We start from the raw sequence: 20,395 nt of genomic DNA, 5'->3' as shown, positions 1-20,395 counted from the left end.
ACTATGGAGCAACGGCAACTGGAATAATGGTAACAGCGTAAATTATCCTGGCTAATACAAAATGTATGTAACATTTCCTATCCTTAAAGAGCTCACAACCTCCCTGAGGTTGTGAAAGTACAAAGGAAACAAGCGGTATAATATAAGATTCCGCCAAAACGAACTACAGAAGGTAAAATCAAGGCGTGCTGAAGTCCCACTAGGCAACAGCTGCGGACCGAGCCTTTGACAACAGTGCCTGAAACGCCTTGTGTTTTGCTTAGTGTTCCTAGTCATTCTACACGCATGAAGATCAGCTAGCGTTGTTGCTGTCAGGTAAGGAGCACGCGCTTACTGAGTGCCAGGCACTGCTCAGGCATTGACTGTCAATCTCCAGACGGCCCAAAGTTAAGCACTATTATCATCATTATTCAATTTTACAGAAGAAACTGCGGGGGAGAAGTCAGGTAACTTGCCAAAGGTAAGCCTCTAGTTGCTTTAAACACACACACACACCATTTTAAAATTGATCTTTCCTGTGTCCAGCAAAGGCCAATTAGAGACAGCGGTGGTGCGGCGGCCCAGTCCCGGAACTCCTCAAGAGCTCCGCCCCTCCTTCCCTTAAGCGCCACGCCTACGGAAACACAGGAAGTGACCTAGTGCCCACACTTCGCATGGCCACCACCCTAGTGAGGACAATTTGCTGAAGCCGAGGGCAGAACTGGCGGAAGTGACATTATCAACGCGCGCCTGGAGTTCAGTGGGGTCGGGCACGGTCGCTGTGGCGGGCGACTGGGCCGCCGGCTGTTTAACTTCGTTTCCGCGGGCTCATAGTGATTTCTGCAGTGACCCAGGTAACGGCTTGTTCTCTTTTCTGAGGGTTCGGGCGGAGGCGACCACTGCATTGAGGCCTGGGGGCGATGATGGGGAAGAGACAAGGAATTGGTGCGCGCAGGCCCTGCAGGGGACGTTCTTCCGGCTCGTGCTGCCGCCGTTCCGGCCTGTAACGGCTACTCGGCCGCCGCTCCTGCCTGGTGGCCTGTTCTGCTGTGGTTCGCAAGCGGCTTCCGATCATACGAGTGTGGGGCGCGGGGTACTGGCGGGCTCGGCGGCGGCGGGCGGGACAGGACAGTCCCTGGCATCGAAGACCCAAAGTTTATTCTGCCCTGTCCTGCCATCCGCTGCTTCTCCATGTTTGAAGGCAGATTCACTATGGTCTGTGCCCGCCTATTTTGCTACCAACACTGAGACTTAAATACTTTGTCAGAAGCCCGAGACAGCGGACACAGTAGCGCTTAAGATATAGTACACATCACTTTGTTTACAGGGTCTCCCATCTCTCGGTTCAGGCCATCATGGTTTTCCAAATCTCTAGGTAGGCTTTTCTGTGAAAAGACTATGCTTCATTTAGATATACAGACACTAGAAGGCTATGCAGAGTTAGATTGCTTCCAAAAAATATCGAATTCGATGTTTCAGTTTCGAAGAGATGAAGATACCCAGCAAACAACTCTTTTCTGAGGATAAATTAGTGCAGTAATCACTGTGCGGTTTCTTCTGTAGACTTATGTGCAAAAAGTGATAAGAGCCTACCAATATGTGCTGTCTCATCTCCTGTAGTCACCTATACAGTCATACTAAGCATGTCACCTTCATACTGCATGCTTTTTCAATGTTATTTCGTTTATCTGAAGCCCTGATCCGCAAATTCCTATTCACCTTGTGAGACCCAAGTTAGATGGTCCTTGTTTTGTGAAAACACTGCTCCTCTTCATAGTAATTGGCTGTTAGTCTATATGTCTTCTCTTCCAGGGGCATATATACACTCATTCATGATCACATACTGTATTCCAGGCGTAGTGCTAGATGCAGAGATCACAAAGACTGGTTTCTACATTCAAGAAACTTAGCTTAGGGCACACCTGCTATTATACTATGTTTTATAGTAATTATTTGCATACCCTTTATATTGAACACTTTGATGCCAAGGACTATATCCTCCTAATCTTTACATCCTCATCTGCATCACTTCTGTTATTGTTGTTATACGGTAACTGTCAAAAAATATAATTTTAAAAACATCTCTGATATTTTTATTTTCAAAAGCAGAGTTTGCTTGCTTGCTTTTTTGGTCATTTTTTCAATGATAAGTAGGTAGGATACAGAGTCTTTGGGGGCCTTAGCCCTTTCAAAGCGATCCTCAGAATCTTTCATTCATTCAGCAAGTATCTGAGTGTCTACTCTGTACCAGCACATGCTTGAAGTGCATATGCCTGAAGGGTCTTTGGACATATAATTTGCAACTTTCAGATCTGAAGTTCTGTGTGAGAATATGTTATTATTATAAACTCATTTCAGATATGTAGTGAGTAAAGAGATGATTTAAGAAAAGCCAGATAACAGGCACAGTTTGCATTAATGTGTTCTAAAGAGGTAAGGTTATTATTTACAAAAATGTAGTGTTTTATCTTTGTGCAGCTTTTTTTTTTTTTACAGTTTTATTACAGTAGGAGCTCAATAAATGATCACCCTGAAGTATATTTACTTAACTTTTTGCCCAACACATTATAGAGGATATAAAATTGGAATAAAGATCTGAACTTTGCTTAACAGTACCGTATATACAGTGCGTAATGAATACTCTGCTGTGATATTACAGTTTGCTCAGGAATTAGTTTTCTCTAGGTATTTTTCCCCAGAAGTTTTAAATGCTGGTTATAACACCTTGATTTTGAGCATTATCAGAGTACTTAAATGTGTAACAAAATGATTTTTGTTTTGTTGGCGATTTTACATGCAATCACAGGAAACATGGAAGGAATAAGACTTTAGGATTATAAGGTAAAAGGCATTGTATTCCAAAATAGCTTCATTGGTTTTCTAGTTTGTGTTTTGTATAGCCATGGAACTGGCTTATAGGACTGTACAGGTTACCTGAATCCTTAAATTAAACTTCAGGCTTTTTTTTCAAAGCAGCATTTCTGTCTCTTGGTGTGTGAAGATAACCCAAGGAATTGAGGAAGTTGCTGAGAAGAGTGTGCTGGAGATGCTCTAGGAAAAAATTGAATGGTGAGACAAATTCCAGCCCAAGAGTTTCTGGTTTGCCAAGAAGAAAGTGAACGTCATGGATCAGAACAACAGCCTGCCGCCTTATGCTCAGGGCTTGGCCTCCCCTCAGGTAATACAACAGGAGGGAGATAATGAGAATAGGGAAGGCAGAAATCTGTACTTCAAGAGATGGTATCAAAGGGAAGGAAGGGTATTTAATGATCTGTTTTTGAAAATGACTATATATATATATGTGTGTGTGTGTGTGTGTATTTTAAGCCTTATTTTGTTGAAACGTTCTATTAGGCTTTGAACTGGCACAATAGTGTTTTATTTGGGGAGTCTGTTTGGAAGCTAAATTAAATATTTGTTTATAAAACATTAATCTTTTGGTAAACACTTCTGAGAATGTTTCAAATGATTATATAGGTTCTTTGGTTTTGAAAATCACCCTCACCAAATTATTTTCTAGTTTTATTTTTCCCTTTTTACATTTCAAGCTCTCAACCACCCATCTACTTTAATAATTTTTCTGGCCAGGAGTGGTGGTTCACGCCTGTAATTCCAGCACTTTGCGAGGCCAAGGTGGGTAGATCACCTGAGGCCAGGAGTTTGAGACCAGCCTGGTGAAACTCCATCTTTACTAAATATGCAAAAATTAGTCAGATATGATGGCGGGTGCCTGTAATCCCAGCTACACAGGAGGCTGAGGCAAGAAGAATTGCTTAAACCTGGGAGGTGAAGGTTGTAGTGAGCAGTGATTGTGCCACTACACTCTAGCCTGGGAAACAGAGCAAGACTCGGTCTCAAAAAAAAAAAAAAAAAGTCGGTAACTTCTGTTCAAATATAATTTGCATACAATAAAAATACTCATTTTAAATATCAGTTGTTTTGATAATTGTATATACCTGTGTAAGTGGTGGAACATTTCAATTACCTTAAAAAGCCCCTTCTTCCCCTTTATAGTCACTTCGTTGGCCCCAGGCAACTACTGAATCTGCTTTTCAGTGCTAAAGATTAGTTTTGTCTATTCTAGAATTTCACATAGATGGAATCATACAGTATATGCTTTTTTGTGTATGTGTGAGTTCCTAGCCCAGTATACTGTTTGTATATCAGTAGTTAATCCATTTGTATAGCCAAATAGCTCTCCATTGTTTGGATGTTCCACAGTTTATCCATTCTCCAGTTGCTCACATTTGAGGTCTTTCCAGTATGGAGCTATTATGAATAAAAGCACTATAAATATTTGTGTAGACTTTGAATTCACTGTTACTGTTTCTCATGGGTAAATACTTAGGAGTAAGATTGCTAGGTCCTTTATCAGTGTGTGTATAACTTTATAAGAAACTGCCATACTGTTTTCTGAAGTGGCTATAGTGTTTTACAGCATAAGAGAATTTTAGTTGCTCTACATCCTCACCAACACTTTGTGCTGTCAGTCTTTCTACTTTTACTTTTACTCTAGTGATTGCTTTTACTGTAGTTTTGATTTTTATTTGCCTGATTACTAATGTTCCCTAGCACCTAGGCAAGTACTTACCAGCCACTCACACACAGGCCCACCTCACTTTACTGCACTTCACATTATTGCATGTTTAACAAATTGAAGGTTGTGATAAACCTGTATCCCGCGAGTCTGTTGTTGGCATTATTTTTTTAACAGCATGTCTTGGTGTTAGATTTTGGTAATTGTTGCAGGATTTCAAACTTTTTCATTATTATTTGTTATTGTTATCAAATGCTCTCTTTTCTTTTTTCTTTCTTTTTTTTTTTGGCAGACAGACTTACTCTGTCACCCAGGCTGGAATGCAGTGGTGCAGTCTCGGCTCACTGCAACCTCCACCTCCTGAGTTCAAGCGATTCTCGTGCCTCAGCCTCCTGAGTAGCTGGAATTACAGGCATGCACCACCACACCCAGCCAAATTTTGTATTTTTAGTGGGGTTTCACTATGTTGGCTAGACTGGTCTTGAACTACTGGCTGCAAGTGATCCACCCTCTGGGATTATAGGCATGAGCCACTGCACCCAGCCAAATCTTTTCATTATTATTTGTTACTGTGATCAGTGATCTTTGATGTTACTATTATAATTATTTTTGAATGCCATAAACTTCACCCATATAATACAGGAACTTAATTGATAAATGTCTATGATCTGACCAGCCATTCCCCCATCTCTCCCTCTCCTTGGTCCTCCCTATTTCCTGAGATACAACAATATGAAAATTAGGCTAATTAATAACCTTACAGTGACCTTTTTTTTCCCCCCCTTTTTTTGAGACGGAGTTTCGCTCTTGTTACCCAGGCTGGAGTGCAATGGTGCGATATCAGCTCACCGCAACCTCCGCCTCCTGGGTTCAGGCAATTCTCCTGCCTCAGCCTCCTGAGTAGCTGGGATTACAGGCACGTGCCACCATGCCCAGCTAATTTTTTGTATTTTTAGTAGAGATGGGGTTTCACCATGTTGACCAGGTTGGTCTCGATCTCTCGACCTTGTGATCCACCTGCCTCGGCCTCCCAAAGTGCTGGGATTACAGGCTTGAGCCACCGCGCCCGGCCCTACAGTGACCTTTAATTAAGTGTTCAGGTGAAGGGAAGAGCTGACATCACTCATTTTAAATCACAAGCTAGAAATGATTATGCTTAGTGAGGAAGGCATATTGAAAGTTGAGATAGGCTGAAAGCTAGGCCTCTTGCACCAAATAGTTAGCCAAGTTGTGAATGCAAGGGAAACGTTCTTAAAGTAAATTGGAAGTGCTACTCCAATAAACTCACAAATGATAAAGCAAAACAGCCTTATTGCTTATATTGAGAAAGTGTCAGTGGTCTGGATCAAAGATCATACCACCCACAATATTCCCTTAAGCCAGTGTAATCCAGAGCAAGGCCTTAACTCTTCAATTCTATAAGGGCTGAGAGAGGAGAGGAAGCTGTAGAAGAAAATTTTGAAGCTAGCAGAGGTTTATTCATGAGCTTTAAGGAAAGAAGCCATCTCTACAACATAAAAATGCAACACGAAGCAGCAAGTTATATGGAAGATCTAGCTGAGATAATTGATGCAGGTGACTATAAACACTGGAGCAAGACCCTCTGTCAGCAAAATGATTATGACTTGCTAGAGGCTCACGTGATTGTTAGCATTTTTAGCAATACAGCATTTTTAAATTAAGGTATATACATATTTTTAGACATAATGCTATTGCACACCTAATAGACTACAATATGGTGTAAATGTAACTTTTATAGACACGGTGAAACCAAAAACTTCATACTGCTTGCTTTATTGAGATGGTCGGGAACCTAAACCGTAGTATTTCCACCGTATGCCTGTATCTTCATTTGTAATATGCCCTTCACATCTTTTGCCCTTCTTATTTGTTGCTCTTCTTTTATGGAGTTGTCAAAGCTCTTTATTATTCTGTTTACCAGACCTTTCTCAGATGTATGTGTTACAGCTATTTTTCCCCCCAGTCTGTGGCCTGCCTTTTAATTTTCTCAATGGTGTCTTTCAAAGAACAGAAGTTTTTAATTTTTCCAAAGCTCAGTTTATCGATTTTTCTTCATGTTTATCCACTATGTGATATTAAAGAAGAAAGCAGTGTGTTTAAGAATAGCAGGTTCTTCCCTAATTAATGTTTAACAACCCCATTATTCTCAGAAGGCATCTGCCTTTGCACATCTCACCTGCTGTTCTACCAGGAAAGTTCCACCAACACTTAGCACCAGCTAGCCTAACCTGTTTTTCTCCTTGCTTTCCACAGGGTGCCATGACTCCTGGAATCCCAATCTTTAGTCCAATGATGCCTTATGGCACTGGACTGACCCCACAGCCTATTCAGAACACCAATAGTCTGTCTATTTTGGAAGAGCAACAAAGACAGCAGCAGCAGCAGCAGCAGCAGCAACAGCAGCAGCAACAACAGCAGCAACAGCAGCAGGCAGTTGCAGCCGCAGCCGTTCAGCAGTCGACATCCCAGCAGGCAACGTCCCAGCAGGCGACACAGGGAACCTCAGGCCAGGCACCACAGCTCTTCCACTCACAGACTCTCACAACTGCACCCTTGCCAGGCACCACTCCACTGTATCCCTCCCCTGTGACCCCCATGACCCCCATCACTCCTGCCACACCAGCTTCTGAGAGCTCTGGGATTGTACCGCAGCTGCAGTGAGTACTTGTTGTTTTACATCTCCTCCCTCTTAGGAGTCCCTTTGAGCTGTGTTCCTGCTCTGTTTTTAGATGGATTCTTCTATTAAGGGAGTGGCACTGATGGCGATTGTGTATCAAATTGCCTTATCTCACACTTGGGAAAGGGAGCAAAGCTGTCTTAGTGCCCTCAGTAAAAGGCTCTCTTAACAGGTTCAGAAATGTGCTTATTTGTGTTTTATGTACTTGAAACAACAAAATTTAATCTGAATTCCACTGTTATTATTATAGGCATTTCCCTGTATCTGATATCACTGAATCACAGTGCTGTGATTTAGCTTGTGATTTATATCTTCAAAGATATAAATCTTTGAAGGCCTGTGTCCTTCTCACAAAGTGAGAATGACTGTTCTTGTCCTAAATGGATTTTTCTACCTAAATGAAGTGGGTTCTATATGTAACAGCGTAGTTAGGGTAGGAAATAATTTCATCTTCCTGAAAAAACAAGCGAATATTTCCAAATAATCCCAGTCAATAAAAAGTGTATACCTTTTCATTTTAGAAAGCTTATGACCAGATGAAAAGGTTACTTGCAGTCTCTGCATCTCCTCAGTTTTCTTGTACGATACCTCCCTCTTTCATACTCCCTTTAGATCTAGTATTTCCTACCTGCGTTTGTTCACCTTGTTACATATATGGTTGTTGTTTGTAAGCTATCTCTGATCATTTTTGGAACTAAGTGGTGTGTAATTGTGGATGCTAACTTTCACCCAAAGACCTAAATCTTGCCTCCACAATTGTGTTTTACCCCATGCACAATTTTAAAAATAAAGTAATTTTAGTGATTTTAGAGAGGGCCTTGTTAGCTCACCCTTGTCTACACCGCTCCCATGTGTCCAGCATGCCTGTCTGACTCCCAGGGATGTTTAAGTTTGCATTTCTGATTTAAATCATAAACAGTCCAGTCAGGTGTTTGTTTCTTGCCAGTGCCTTTGTTGTTCTGATACTCTATAGAGCATCCAGTCATCCACATTCCGGAATTTCCACTATCTACTAAGAGCCCTACTGGTTTGTAATTCAGTGCCCTCTAAATCTTGTAGGCTTAAAGGAATTAGGGTAATTATTAAATTATTGAAAATATATAAGAATACATTCGACAACTGTGTGACTAAAATCTACTTGATACAGTTCATAAGTGAACAAATGCTAAAGGCAGGTGTGTATACAAAGGTAATTTGAAGGAAATAGATGATACAGAAATGAAAACATTCATTGTGTTGATCACCCTAATTGGCTTTATAGTTGTGTATCTTAGATTGCCGTTCTCTGTTGAACAAAATTACGAGCCATCAAGTTTTTACAAGTATTGCATTCTGAGAGTACAAGAAAAAGAATCAGAAGCAACAATGAGCTATTTGAACCTATCCATTTGAAATCTGGAATCAATATTCTTGGGATGGTGATTTCCAGGTCTATGCAAGACAGTTTTTGAGCAGCTGATAGCATTCAAAGGGCCTTGCCAATTTCAAGTATATATACTTTCATAAGCAGAAAAATGTATAATGAAAATATGAGTTTGTTGTTTAAATTTTTATTAAAATTTCTAATAAAGTTACTTTTTAGTATATCTTTATCCTTATGTAAGTTATTCATTAAGTGATTTAAGAACACTGAAAAATGAAAAGGGTCTGTGGACACAGATGGCTCTATTTATCCTTCTTTACTGAGAGTTCATTAGAAAAGAACTCAGGGTTTTGCTTTTTTTTTTTTTTCTAAAGACACTTAGCTCTTGTTTTTCCAAAAGATACTTACTTTGAGAGAACTGAGGTGGTACATGCCTGCTTATCTTCAATATAAATACTGACTTCTTTTAGGAGTAGGGTGGTAGTGGTGGCTTTTCAGAGCTCACAGATGAGAGTTGAGTTTGTCTATGAGGAGGCCAAGGGCGTGCCTCTGGAAACAGACTCAAATCCTGGCTCCACCATTTGGGATCCATGTGCATCCTGAGCAAGTTGCACTCCCTTTAAGCCTCAGCTTATTTATCTGCATGTGGGAATACTAGTAACTACTACCTCAGTGCATTATAAGTATGAAGTGGAGTAATCTATATAAAATGCTCAACATGTACATGATACTTGTTAAACACCTAGTAAATGTGAGCAATTTAAAAAAATTAAAGCCTGGTTGAAATAATCAGATGTCTACGTAATATCTAACACCTCATCCTATGAAAGTTAACTAATTTAAATCGCCATTTTTTTTTTTAATTTCTTACAGAAATATTGTATCCACAGTGAATCTTGGTTGTAAACTTGACCTAAAGACCATTGCACTTCGTGCCCGAAATGCCGAATATAATCCCAAGGTTAGATCTATTTTAATGTATGTTTTTTTCTTTTTTGTCTTCTCTGCCATGTCTCTCTATTTTTAATATATTTCATGATACGTAACAAATGTCTGTAGATCAGGCCAGGCACAGTGGTTCACGCCTGTAATCCCAGCAGTTTGGGAGGCCAAGGAAAGAGAATTGCTTGAGCCTAGGAGTTCAAGACCAGCCCAGGCAACATAGTGAGACCCTGTCTCTTAAAAAAAATTTTTTTTGGCTGGGCTTGGTGGCTCATGGCTGTAATCCCAATACTTTGGGAGGCCAAGGTGGGCAGATCACCTGAGGTTAGGAGTTCAAGACCAGCCTGGCCAACATGGTGAAACCCCGTCTCTACTAAAGATAAAAAAATTAGCTGGGCGTGGTGGCATGCGCTTGTAATCCCAGCTACTCAGGAGGCTGAGGCAGGAGAATCGCTTGAACCTAGGAGGCAGAGGTTGCAGTGAGTGGAGATCATGCCGTTGCATTCCAGCCTGGGTGACAGAATGAGACTCTGTCTCAAAAACAAAAATCTATATATCAAAGATTGTGTTATCCTTGTTTCTTGACACCAACAAAATGAAGATCTAAAGTGAAATGTGCATTGTTTTATATCTTGGATATTAGTGAATAGAACAAGTTCATCTCATATTATGAGAATTTATAATGATTTATAAGAATCCTTGGGAATATAGCGGTCTATAAAATAAGCTAAGTTTTATATATATATATATATATAGTGTCTGGATCATGTGAAGAATTTTGTATATGTATAGGGATGGTGTTTGCCAGCTATGGTAGATAAAGTAATTTGTATAAACATTAGCTGGACTGAGAGAAATGTTAAGTAATGAACTTAGGATGCATTTTTAAATCCCTGAAACATAACGTCTAAGATCTCAAAGATAGCTAAGGATCTGAAAATCACCTTTTAACCACTCATAGTGAGTCTGTATGACATGTGGCATTCAAAGAATTAATATTTTATCCATTATAACTATATTTAGTTGAATGCATCATTTTGTGACTTTATGATCTTTAGTGAAGTGATATTAGTTATCTAACAAATAAAAATAGTAGAGGAGCTGGGCACAGTGGTTCATGTCTATAATCCCAGCACTTTGGGAGGCCAGGGTGGGTAGATCACGAGGTCAGAAGATCGAGACCATCTGGCTAACATGGTGAAACATTGTCTCTACTAAATATATAAAAAATTAGCCAGGCGAGGTGTGTAGTCCCAACTACTCGGGAGGCTGAGGCAGGAGAATCGCTTGAACCTGGGAGGTGTACATTGTAGTGAGCCCAGATCACACCACTGCACTCCAACCTGGGCGACAGAGTGAGACTCCGTGTAACAACAACAAAAAAATACATACATATGTATATATATAGTAAAGGAAATTCCGGAAATTCAAAATAGCTAGGCTTTTCCTGAGACTTACGTAAACTGCAATATACTATTAGCATTTTTAGATGTTGATAAAGTCACAGGGAAGACATAGGGCAATTTTTCTTTTTTTTTTTTCTTTGAGATGGAGTCTCACTCTGTCACCCAGGCTGCAGTGCAGTGACACAATCTCGGCTACAACCTCCGCCTCCTGGGTTCAAGCAATTCTCCTCCCTCAGCCTCCTGAGTAGCTGGGATTACAGGTATCTACCACCATGCCCAGCTAATTTTTTGTATTTTAGTAGAGACGGGGTTTCATTGTATTGCCTAGGCTGGCCCCGAACTCCTGACCTCATGATCCACCCGTCTTAGCTTCCCAGAGTGCTGGGATTACAGGCGTGAGCCACTGCCCAGCCAACTTAGAGCAGTTTTTAAACTAAAATTGTTAAACGCTGGGGAGGGTGGTTCAGGCCTATAAACCCAGCACTTTGCAAGGCCAAGTTGGAAGGATTGCTTGAGGCCGAGAGTTCAAGATGAGCCTGGGCAACATAGTTAAGACCTCATTTCATCAGAAAATTCAAACAATTATCAGTTATCTGGGGTTGGTGGCACACACCTGTAGTCCCAGCTAATTGGGAGGCCAAGGGGGTGGGGGGGATCTCTTGGAGTTCAGGGTTGTGGTGAGCCATGATTGCACCACTGCACTCTAGTCTGAGCAACAAAGTGAGACTGTCTCTAAAAAAAGTAATAAAATTGTTAAAGCAATCCAGTTTGTTAAGAGTTATCTTAATTAGAAATATATAGGTTTTATTGTATAAATATGTATTAAATAATTTATTTCAAAGTAATTATTTGCTTTTGATCATGTACCTAATAACTAAGGCCATTAATTCAACCCACAGTTGAAATACTTTCCCCTTGAGTAACTATCTTAGCAAGAAAAAGTTTCTCAAAGAATTAACATGTTTCAAGCATAAAAAGCAGAAAATAAAAGTTAAAACTGGTTTCCTCTCAATTTGCATTTGTATGTGTTTAACAGAATAATATAGTTTCTAAAGAGCAATTGGAAGCAGGATTTTACTTCATTACATATTGATATGCTTGTAATATGATTTATTCCATTAAGGTAGAAAAGGTTTGTTGGTTTATTTGCCTCAAAATCCATATTAATAAAACAAAAGTTATTGTTAGAGAAGCTGTAGTCATTCTAAGCAGAAAATATAAAGTAGACACAGAGGCACTGGTATTTATTGAGAACAACCAAATTTTGCAAACATTATTTCTCTTGATGGAATGCTCATGTGAAAGAACACACAGATCTTGGTATAACTTACTTAGTAGTCACAATTGATTATTTTCTGCTCCTTATGCAAAGGAATACTTGTTACGTGTGATGGTATGCAAATCCTTTACAGATATACAGAAATACAGGGCAAATATTTTGATAACTTGATGTACTATGTCCTTCTAGTTGTGATTTGTCAACGTGTATGTAGTTCTCTTAACAAAATTAAGCGGTTTGGCATGACCTCACTAATGATTCTCTCTGACCATTTTAGCGGTTTGCTGCCGTTATCATGAGGATAAGAGAGCCACGAACCACGGCACTGATTTTCAGTTCTGGGAAAATGGTGTGCACAGGAGCCAAGAGGTAGCCATAAGAAATTCATTCTTTTAGTCTGTGGGTTATGAATGAAAAGGTGGTATCTCATTGTTTTTAGGTTATAGGTTAATGCTTTAACATGTTATTATTGCTTTCTTATTAAAATGGTTGATTGTAATAATTTTAGATAGCGGTGATTTCATTTTCTTAAAAATTAGGTATGGGCCAGGCATGGTGTCTCACACCTGTAATCCCAGGAGGCTGAGGCAGTCAGATCGCTTGAGGCCAGGAGTTCGAGACCAGCCAGACCAACATGGTGAAATGCCAGCTCTGCTAAAAATACAAAAATTAGCCAGGCCTGGTAGTATATGCCTGAAATCCCAGATACTTGGGAGGCTGAGGCATGAGAATCTCTTAAATCTGGGAGGCAGAGGTTGCAGTGAGCTGAGATCACGCCGTTGCACTCCCGCATGGGAGACAGAGCAAGACTCTGTTTCCAGAAAAAGAAAAAGAATTAGGTATGATATAATATAACATCACAACTATTAATAAAATTCCCTTTATGTAAAAAAAATGTTGTACTTAACATCTTGAAATGGAAGAAAAAATAGATCAACAATTGGAACATTTCAAAGCTAATGGTCTATGCTCTTTGCAGACTTTTTTGGGCCTGGCAGCGTTTCAGCACCACATATTTTGGCCACAGAAACCTGCCGTCTCACTGAAACTAGCTTTCATTATGAGTGTTTGAGTTGTGCAGATCTTAAGGAATACACCCCTCTTATAAAATGTCATTGCCTATATTCTGCATCCGAAGTGATCCTGTCTGAAAGTTAGTGCTCTGGGACCTTCACTGTTCTAAATGGAGCTCATATACCTGGTAGAAGTCAAAAACTTGGGGGATAATTAGTGACATTAGCTTCATAAATGAACTGAACAAATAAACTAAAACTTTTTGGCCGGACATAGTGGCTCATGCCAATAATCCCAGCACTTTGGGAGGCTGAGTTGGGTGGATCACTTGAGGTCAGGAGTTCAAGACTAGACTGATCAACATAGTGAAACCCTGTCTCTACTAAAAATACAAAAAAATTAGCTGGATATGGTGGTGGATGTATGTAATCCCAGCTAGTTGGGAGGCTGAGGCAGGAAAATCACCTGAACCCAGGAGGCGGAGGGTGCAGTAAGCTGAGATCGTGCTACTGCATTCCAGCCTGGGCAACAGAGTGAGACTCTGTCTCAAAAAAAAAAAAAAACAACAACAAACTTTTTAAGTGAAAGAGCATTAAAATGTACTTGGAGGTATCAACACATAGAAGGAGGTTGTGGACACTTGCTTTTTCTGAAGTTTAAACTTGTCTTACAGTGAAGGGGATGCCATTGGCGTGGACATTCTGGCTCCTGGTCTCCAAGTTTTTTCAGAAGGCAGAACAAGGACCTGTCCTTGCCTTTCACTTCCCCTTGGCCACAACATGCAGTAGTAACCTCTTTAATTAGGAGCCTTTTTGTTTGCTTGTTTCCCCTTGCATGGAGTATCAGAAACTTGGTTTGTCAAGGCAGGCTTTTCTTGCAGCATTTAGCCCTTTTTGTCTCAGAGCATCTGAAAAGCAAATTTTGTGTATCTAATTGGATGACTGTTTCATCAAGGCAAGAAACCACCAATAAATTTACCTGAAAATTAAAAAGCACAGCATAGATATATATATATGCTTAATTTTTGTTTATGGCAATATTTTCACATTCTGCTTTTCCTTCTCTTTTTGCCCTTCCCTCCCTCCTTCCCTTCTTTCCCTTCCTCCCTCCCTCCCTCCCTTCCTTTCTTTCCTTTCTTTTTTTTTTTTTTTTTTTTTTTTTTTTTTTTTTTTTTTTTGAGGTGGAGTCATCCAGGCTGGAGTGCAGTGGCACAATCTTGGCCCACTGCAACCTCTACCTCCCAGGTTCAAGTGATTCTACTGCTTAAGCCTCCCAAGTAGCTGGGATTATAGGTGCATGCCACCATGCCTGGCTAATTTTTGTATTTTTAGTAGAGATGGGGTTTCACCATGTTGGCCAGGCTGGTCTCGAACTCCTGACCTCAGGTGATCTACCCACCTTGGCCTCCCAAAGTGCTGGGATTACAGGCGTGAGTCGGCATGCCTGGCCCACATTCTGCTTTTCTTATGTAAGCTCTGAACTACTAAGTTATAGTTTTTATTCAACAAATGACATCATAGGAATGTTTATCTATGATGAGTCTTGGTATAAAAGAGGACAGAATTAGTGAATACATTGTTCAGTAATAAATCTCATTGACATTTAATGATCAAAATGAAGCCTATTAGTTTTCCTCTCAGTAGAAATGCATGGGCTAAAATATAAAAATAGTGATGATTGATGATGATGATATAATTTATGTCCATAAAATCTAGGGCTACAGTAATTTGGTGAATTGAAAGTGTTATCATTTTGGCAGACCTGTCAAGGACCTTTTCTGTCAAGGACCCAGGAACACTTCATAAGGAAATTGTGAATGTTTGTCAGTCATTTCTCCTGTTTCAAGGGGGCTGACCGCTTTACACTTTATTAGTTTCCTGTTTTGGACTTTTTGTAAGTTATTAGTCTAAATAATTATTTTAGCTGGCTCTGAGTATGAATAACTCACTTTTTTCCTTTCCCTAGTGAAGAACAGTCCAGACTGGCAGCAAGAAAATATGCTAGAGTTGTACAGAAGTTGGGTTTTCCAGCTAAGTTCTTGGACTTCAAGATTCAGAACATGGTGGGGAGCTGTGATGTGAAGTTCCCTATAAGGTTAGAAGGCCTTGTGCTCACCCACCAACAGTTTAGTAGGTAAGCGTGAAATGTATTATGATTGCTTTTGACACCAGTTCATTTATAATCAAAGCATTGCTCAGAATAAAACAAATGCAAAATATTCAGTATGTGAGAACAGTTGGCATGGTTATAGTTGTCTGTATTCTTGCAGTGTCTTCCTGATGTTCTCAGTGGTATTTATCACCCTCACCAGCCTTCTGCTTCCCTTATCTCTTAGCAGTACCTGTAACTCCCCTTTACTGGAGTGAATTCAATTTTGCTTCTGTATGTTTTGTTTTATTGCCAAAAACAGTTGGAATGCATGAATTGAACCTAAACTCTTGTATCAATTTTTTTTTCCCAGTTTGGATCTTCTCTTTTAGTCCACAGTGTATCAGATCTACCAGTAAAGTGTAAAGTTGAGCCATGGGAACAACTTTCTAATTATTTTCCTGCTACTTACAGATGAATACTCACAGGCAGGCAGCCCTGCCCACCTCACAGCCTCATTTCACAGTCTTCTGGAGTCTGTTCACGGGCACACTAGTTCTCTGTGCCCCTTTGGCTCACTTGGTTCCTCTTGCCCTCCACCTTTGCACGTGCCACTTTTATGCCTAGCACATTCATTTCCCTTTTCACCTAGAAAGCTCCCACTTGAGTTCCATATATCTACCCATTCCACTCTCCCTGAGAGAAGCCTTTCTTGAATTTTCTCTTAGGTCAGACACACAGACACAGAGAGGCATCCTGTTTTCAGTCTCTCTGAACTAAGATAAATTAGATTTCTAGGCTTACAACAGGCATCCCCAAACTTTTTACACAGGGGACCAGTTCACTGTCCCTCAGACCATTGGAGGGCTGCCACATACTGTGCTCCTCTCACTGACCACCAATGAAAGAGGTGCCCCTTCCTGAAGTGTGGCGGGGGGCCGGATAAATGGCCTCAGGGGGCCGCATGCAGCCCGCGGGCCATAGTTTGGGGGGACGCCTGGCTTAGAAGAATATGTACCAGGCCTGGTGTGGTAGCTCACACCTGTAATCCCAGCACTTTGGGAGGCTGAGGTAGGCAGATCACTTGAGGTCAGGAGTTCAAGACCAGCCTGGCCAACATGGTGAAACCCGCGTCTACTAAAAATACAAAATTAGCTGGACGTGGTGGTGCACAGCTGTAATCCCAGCTACACGGGAGGTTAAAGCAGGAAAATCACTTGAAACCAGGAGGAGATTCTTAATTCTTATAATTCTTATAATTCTTGATATATATCCCCACACACACCAATAGTCCATTCAATCAGACAGCTTAATCAGGTTTAAGTTAATTCTCAGGCTAGTATATCACTTTGGTTAAATTTCCTGACCACAGTTAACAGCTAGAGAATATTTCAATTTAAGAAGGTGAGATAATGATTACCAATTAAACTGTCAGTATCAGATCTTAGAAGTAAATGATTATTAGGACTGTAATAGTAATTATTAGGACTGTAAAAGTAAATGATTATCATGAAAGACTGCAGACATAAATACAGGGCTCTTTTTCTTAAATCAGAAAATCCAGATTCAGTAGAAATAGGGTAAAGTTTAAGAGGACAAATAGCCTCCCATCCAGTGGTTATCAAGTGATGACTGCAAGTCGGCCTCAGTTGCTTTAATTATTCTGTCCTTGATGTTGCTTGAAGAACTGTGCTTTACCTATTGACTAGTTTGCTTGTTTATTCAGCATTTTTCCTTGTATAGGTCCTCATTTTATCTAAAAGCATGAAAGGTTCTTAATTTCTAAACTGTTTTTGCAATTTTCCTTCCAGTTATGAGCCTGAGTTATTTCCTGGTTTAATCTACAGAATGATCAAACCCAGAATTGTTCTTCTTATTTTTGTTTCTGGAAAAGTTGTATTAACAGGTAAGTTGTAACAGGCAGTAGTATCTGAATGTTTGTAAGTTGTGGCATTTTGTCAGTGCTGAAAATAAATTTCACTGTTGGGACAGTGGGCTAGCTTCTTTTACAAAGGCCTCCCACCCAAAGTCTGATGAGAAACACGCCCACTGAAGGCACAGTGAGAGCAGGGAAGTCTGATCACAGTCCTGCAAGTAGACTTCATTTACAGTGGGGAGGTGAGCATTGTACTGAATAAAAGATGGTGTTTTCACTTGGAATTAGTTATTTGAAGCTTTAGGATTCTTCAGCAATATGATTACGAGACAAGAAAGGACGATTCAGAAAAGAGCTTAGTTGAAGGCAGCAATGGGGAAAATCAGATTCGGTTGTTTTCATTGCTGTCCTGCTTGGTTTATGGCCTGATTCAGGACCAAGGAGAGAAGTATGAGGACATGCCTCTTGAGCTATAGAATGAGACAGTGGAGCCACTAAAATGACTATTTAAAAGTATTGTTTTATAAACCAAAATAAGATTGTGACAGGTGATTCCACCATTAATGGTTTCATGCCTGTGCCTTAATCTGACTGGGTATGGTGAGATTTGTGCTTGCAGCTTTGTTTTAAGGTAATAATTTTCCCTTCTTAATATGTTAAGAAATGCCATTTCAGTCTCTTATTTCTACTCCAACTTGTCTTCTTAGGTGCTAAAGTCAGAGCAGAAATTTATGAAGCATTTGAAAACATCTACCCTATTCTAAAGGGATTCAGGAAAACGACGTAATGATTATCATCTACCCTTGCCTCCCCCACCCACTTGTTTTTTTAAAACAAATCGGTTGGTTTTGGTACCTTTACATGGTGGTGGTGTGAGGAGATGGATGCTGAGTTGCAGGTTGTGGCACCAGGTGATGCCCTTCTGTAAGTGCCCACCATGGGATAATGGGAAGGGGCATTATTTGTGCACTGAGAACACCACGCAGCATGACTGTGAGTCGCTCATACTGTGCTGCTATTTGGGCAGCGCTGCCCATTTATTTATACATAAATTTTAAACACTGCTGTTGACAGTTGGTTTGAGGGACAAAACTTTTTAAGTGTTAAAGCCACCTCTACAATTGATTGGACTTTTTAATTTTAATGTTTTTCCCCATGAACCACAGTTTTTATATTTCTACCAGAAAAGTAAAAATCTTTTTAAAAAGTATTGTTTTTTGACTTTATAACTCCTAGGGGTTATTTCTGTGCCAGACACATTCCGCCTCTCCAGTATTGCAGGACAGAATACATGTGTTAATGAAAATGAATGGCTGTACATATTTTTTCTTTCTTCAGAGTACTCTGTACAATAAATGCAGTTTATAAAAGTGTTAGATTGCTGTTATGATACCTTGTAAGAGTCATGTGATCATACTGTTTTCTAAAAAGTTGTATTTTAGTTATAACATCTGAAACCATTTTGGTGTTTGCTTGTTTGATTCAGTCAATATTTCATTGTATGCTGCAGTGAAAACACATTAATGATCTAAGAACTCAAGGTTGCTGGGGAAATGTGTATTTACTACCTCCCATATTTTGAGCAACTGTTGTTTTCTAGGTACTTTGCATACAGTGCCTGGAATCCTCACAAAGCTGCAGTTAGGTTTTGTTCCTTTATTAGAAGTGAGGAGATATAGGCCCCAGCTGAGGGACCTGGCTGAAGTTACACAGCTAGTCAAGTGGTAAAAATGGTCTCTGAGTGAGTCCTTCAGGTTTGGAAGCTGGTGCCCTATCCACAGGCTGTGATCTCTCTGCAGTAACTTTTTTTTTTTTTTTTTTCCTCGTGAAATATCAGGTGGACATTTGTGGGTTCTTAGGTTTTATTGTTAGGGTGGTTTGTTTTTTTCCTTTTAATTGTAAAAGTCCATCTTCACACAACTCAGGAATAAAATCAGAAAGGGGAAGTCCTTCCTTCCTTTCTCTTCTGCCTGTTTCCCTAGGATAATGACCAGATTAGTGGGTATCTTCTAAGCCCTGTTCTGTGCAAATTTTGTTTTCTGGGCATGGCATTTGATCCCATTTTTGGAAAAAAAATGATAAAGGAATCCATTCAGTTTTACAACTTTCCCTTTTTTGCATCAATATATCATAAACCTATTTCCATGACTGGGAATCTAGGATACTCTTCCTAGGTACCTTCACTTACTGAGCTCTTCCTTTAATTATGGTCATTTACAAGACCTCCAATTTTTCAGTATCATAAACAGCGCTGCAGGGAACATCCTTGTATGTGTGCTTTTTGGATAAGTGCAGGTATTCACGAAGTAAACTTTCCTAGAAGAGGAACTAAAGACTATACATTCTAAGTTTTAATCGATTAATATCAGATTGTAGTCCAAAGAGAACGGTTTATGAAGTGCCCTTTTCTTCCATTACCCAAATTAGTGATGCAGATAATGTGTGGATTAATTGGAAAGACATCATTTCAATATTATTTCCTATTCAAGAAAGACATATCTCTTCAATGTCTGTAGGTACTATGTTCCTCAGTAAAGTTTTATACTTTTTTTTCACACAGGGCTTTTATATTTCGTGTTAATTCCTTAATCCCAAGTATAATATTATCATTTCTGTTTTATTAATGGAAGTTTTTCATAATACTTCAAAATTTATTGTTGTTGATATATTTTTCTTATTCCAAGTTTACTGAACTCCTATTACTGCTGATTTAGTTTTTTTTGTTTTTGTTTTTGTTTTTGAGACAGTCTTGCTCCATTGCCAGGTGCCAGGCTGGAGTGCAGTGGCACAATCTCAGCTTTCTGCAGCCTCCACCTCCTGGGTTCAAGCCTTCTGGATTCAAGCAATTCTCCTGCCTCAGCTTCCCGAGTAGCTGGGACTACAGGTGCATGCCACCACGCCCAGCTAATTTTTGTATTTTTAACAGAGATGGGGTTTCACCATGTTGGCCAGGATGATCTCGATCTCTTGACCTCATGATCCTCCCACCTCTGCCTCCCAAAGTGCTGGGATTACATGATTTAGTTGATTGCATTGAAAGTTCTCAGCATCTGTAAATGGTTAATTTTATGTTTTCCTTTCCAGTACTTTTCCTGTGAGTGGCTAGGACTTTAATGTGCATTACTTAAAAAAAAAAAACCTCTTACAGTTGTAGATACATATACAGAAAACCTAACAAATGTTTAGCATAATATATTATTTAAAGGCAGACAC

At 39.9% G+C, this 20,395-nt stretch overlaps 1 protein-coding gene across 2 annotated transcripts; it reads left to right on the top strand.

Moving 5' to 3' along the window:
- The first annotated feature begins 718 nt into the window (after positions 1 to 718).
- On the top strand, positions 719 to 18,569 carry TBP (TATA-box binding protein). 2 transcript variants are annotated; one of them, XM_003943432.4, is made up of 8 exons: positions 719 to 833; positions 2,956 to 3,157; positions 6,791 to 7,194; positions 9,451 to 9,538; positions 12,482 to 12,573; positions 15,184 to 15,351; positions 17,118 to 17,212; positions 17,890 to 18,569. In XM_003943432.4, the coding sequence occupies exons 2-8, from the start codon at positions 3,104 to 3,106 to the stop codon at positions 17,967 to 17,969; spliced, it is 981 nt and encodes a 326-aa protein (XP_003943481.1). In that variant the 5' UTR covers positions 719 to 833; positions 2,956 to 3,103; the 3' UTR covers positions 17,970 to 18,569. The 2 variants fall into 2 exon arrangements, with proteins under 2 accessions (XP_003943481.1, XP_010329592.1); XM_010331290.2 differs by having other exon boundaries at positions 2,953 to 3,157.
- Positions 18,570 to 20,395: the final 1,826 nt, after the last annotated feature.

Source organism: Saimiri boliviensis, chromosome 4 (assembly GCF_048565385.1).
Source record: "Saimiri boliviensis isolate mSaiBol1 chromosome 4, mSaiBol1.pri, whole genome shotgun sequence".
Classification (NCBI taxonomy): domain Eukaryota; kingdom Metazoa; phylum Chordata; class Mammalia; order Primates; family Cebidae; genus Saimiri; species Saimiri boliviensis.
This window is presented reverse-complemented; position numbering and strand designations above follow the sequence as displayed.

Excerpts from the sequence above, each read along its gene's own strand:
- TBP (XM_003943432.4), top strand. The coding sequence starts at position 3,104 with ATGGATCAGAACAACAGCCTGCCGCCTTATGCTCAGGGCTTGGCCTCC. Across the intron at positions 9,539-12,481 it reads ATGCCGAATATAATCCCAAG|CGGTTTGCTGCCGTTATCAT; the intron begins GTTAGATCTATT and ends TGACCATTTTAG. Across the intron at positions 12,574-15,183 it reads GTGTGCACAGGAGCCAAGAG|TGAAGAACAGTCCAGACTGG; the intron begins GTAGCCATAAGA and ends TCCTTTCCCTAG.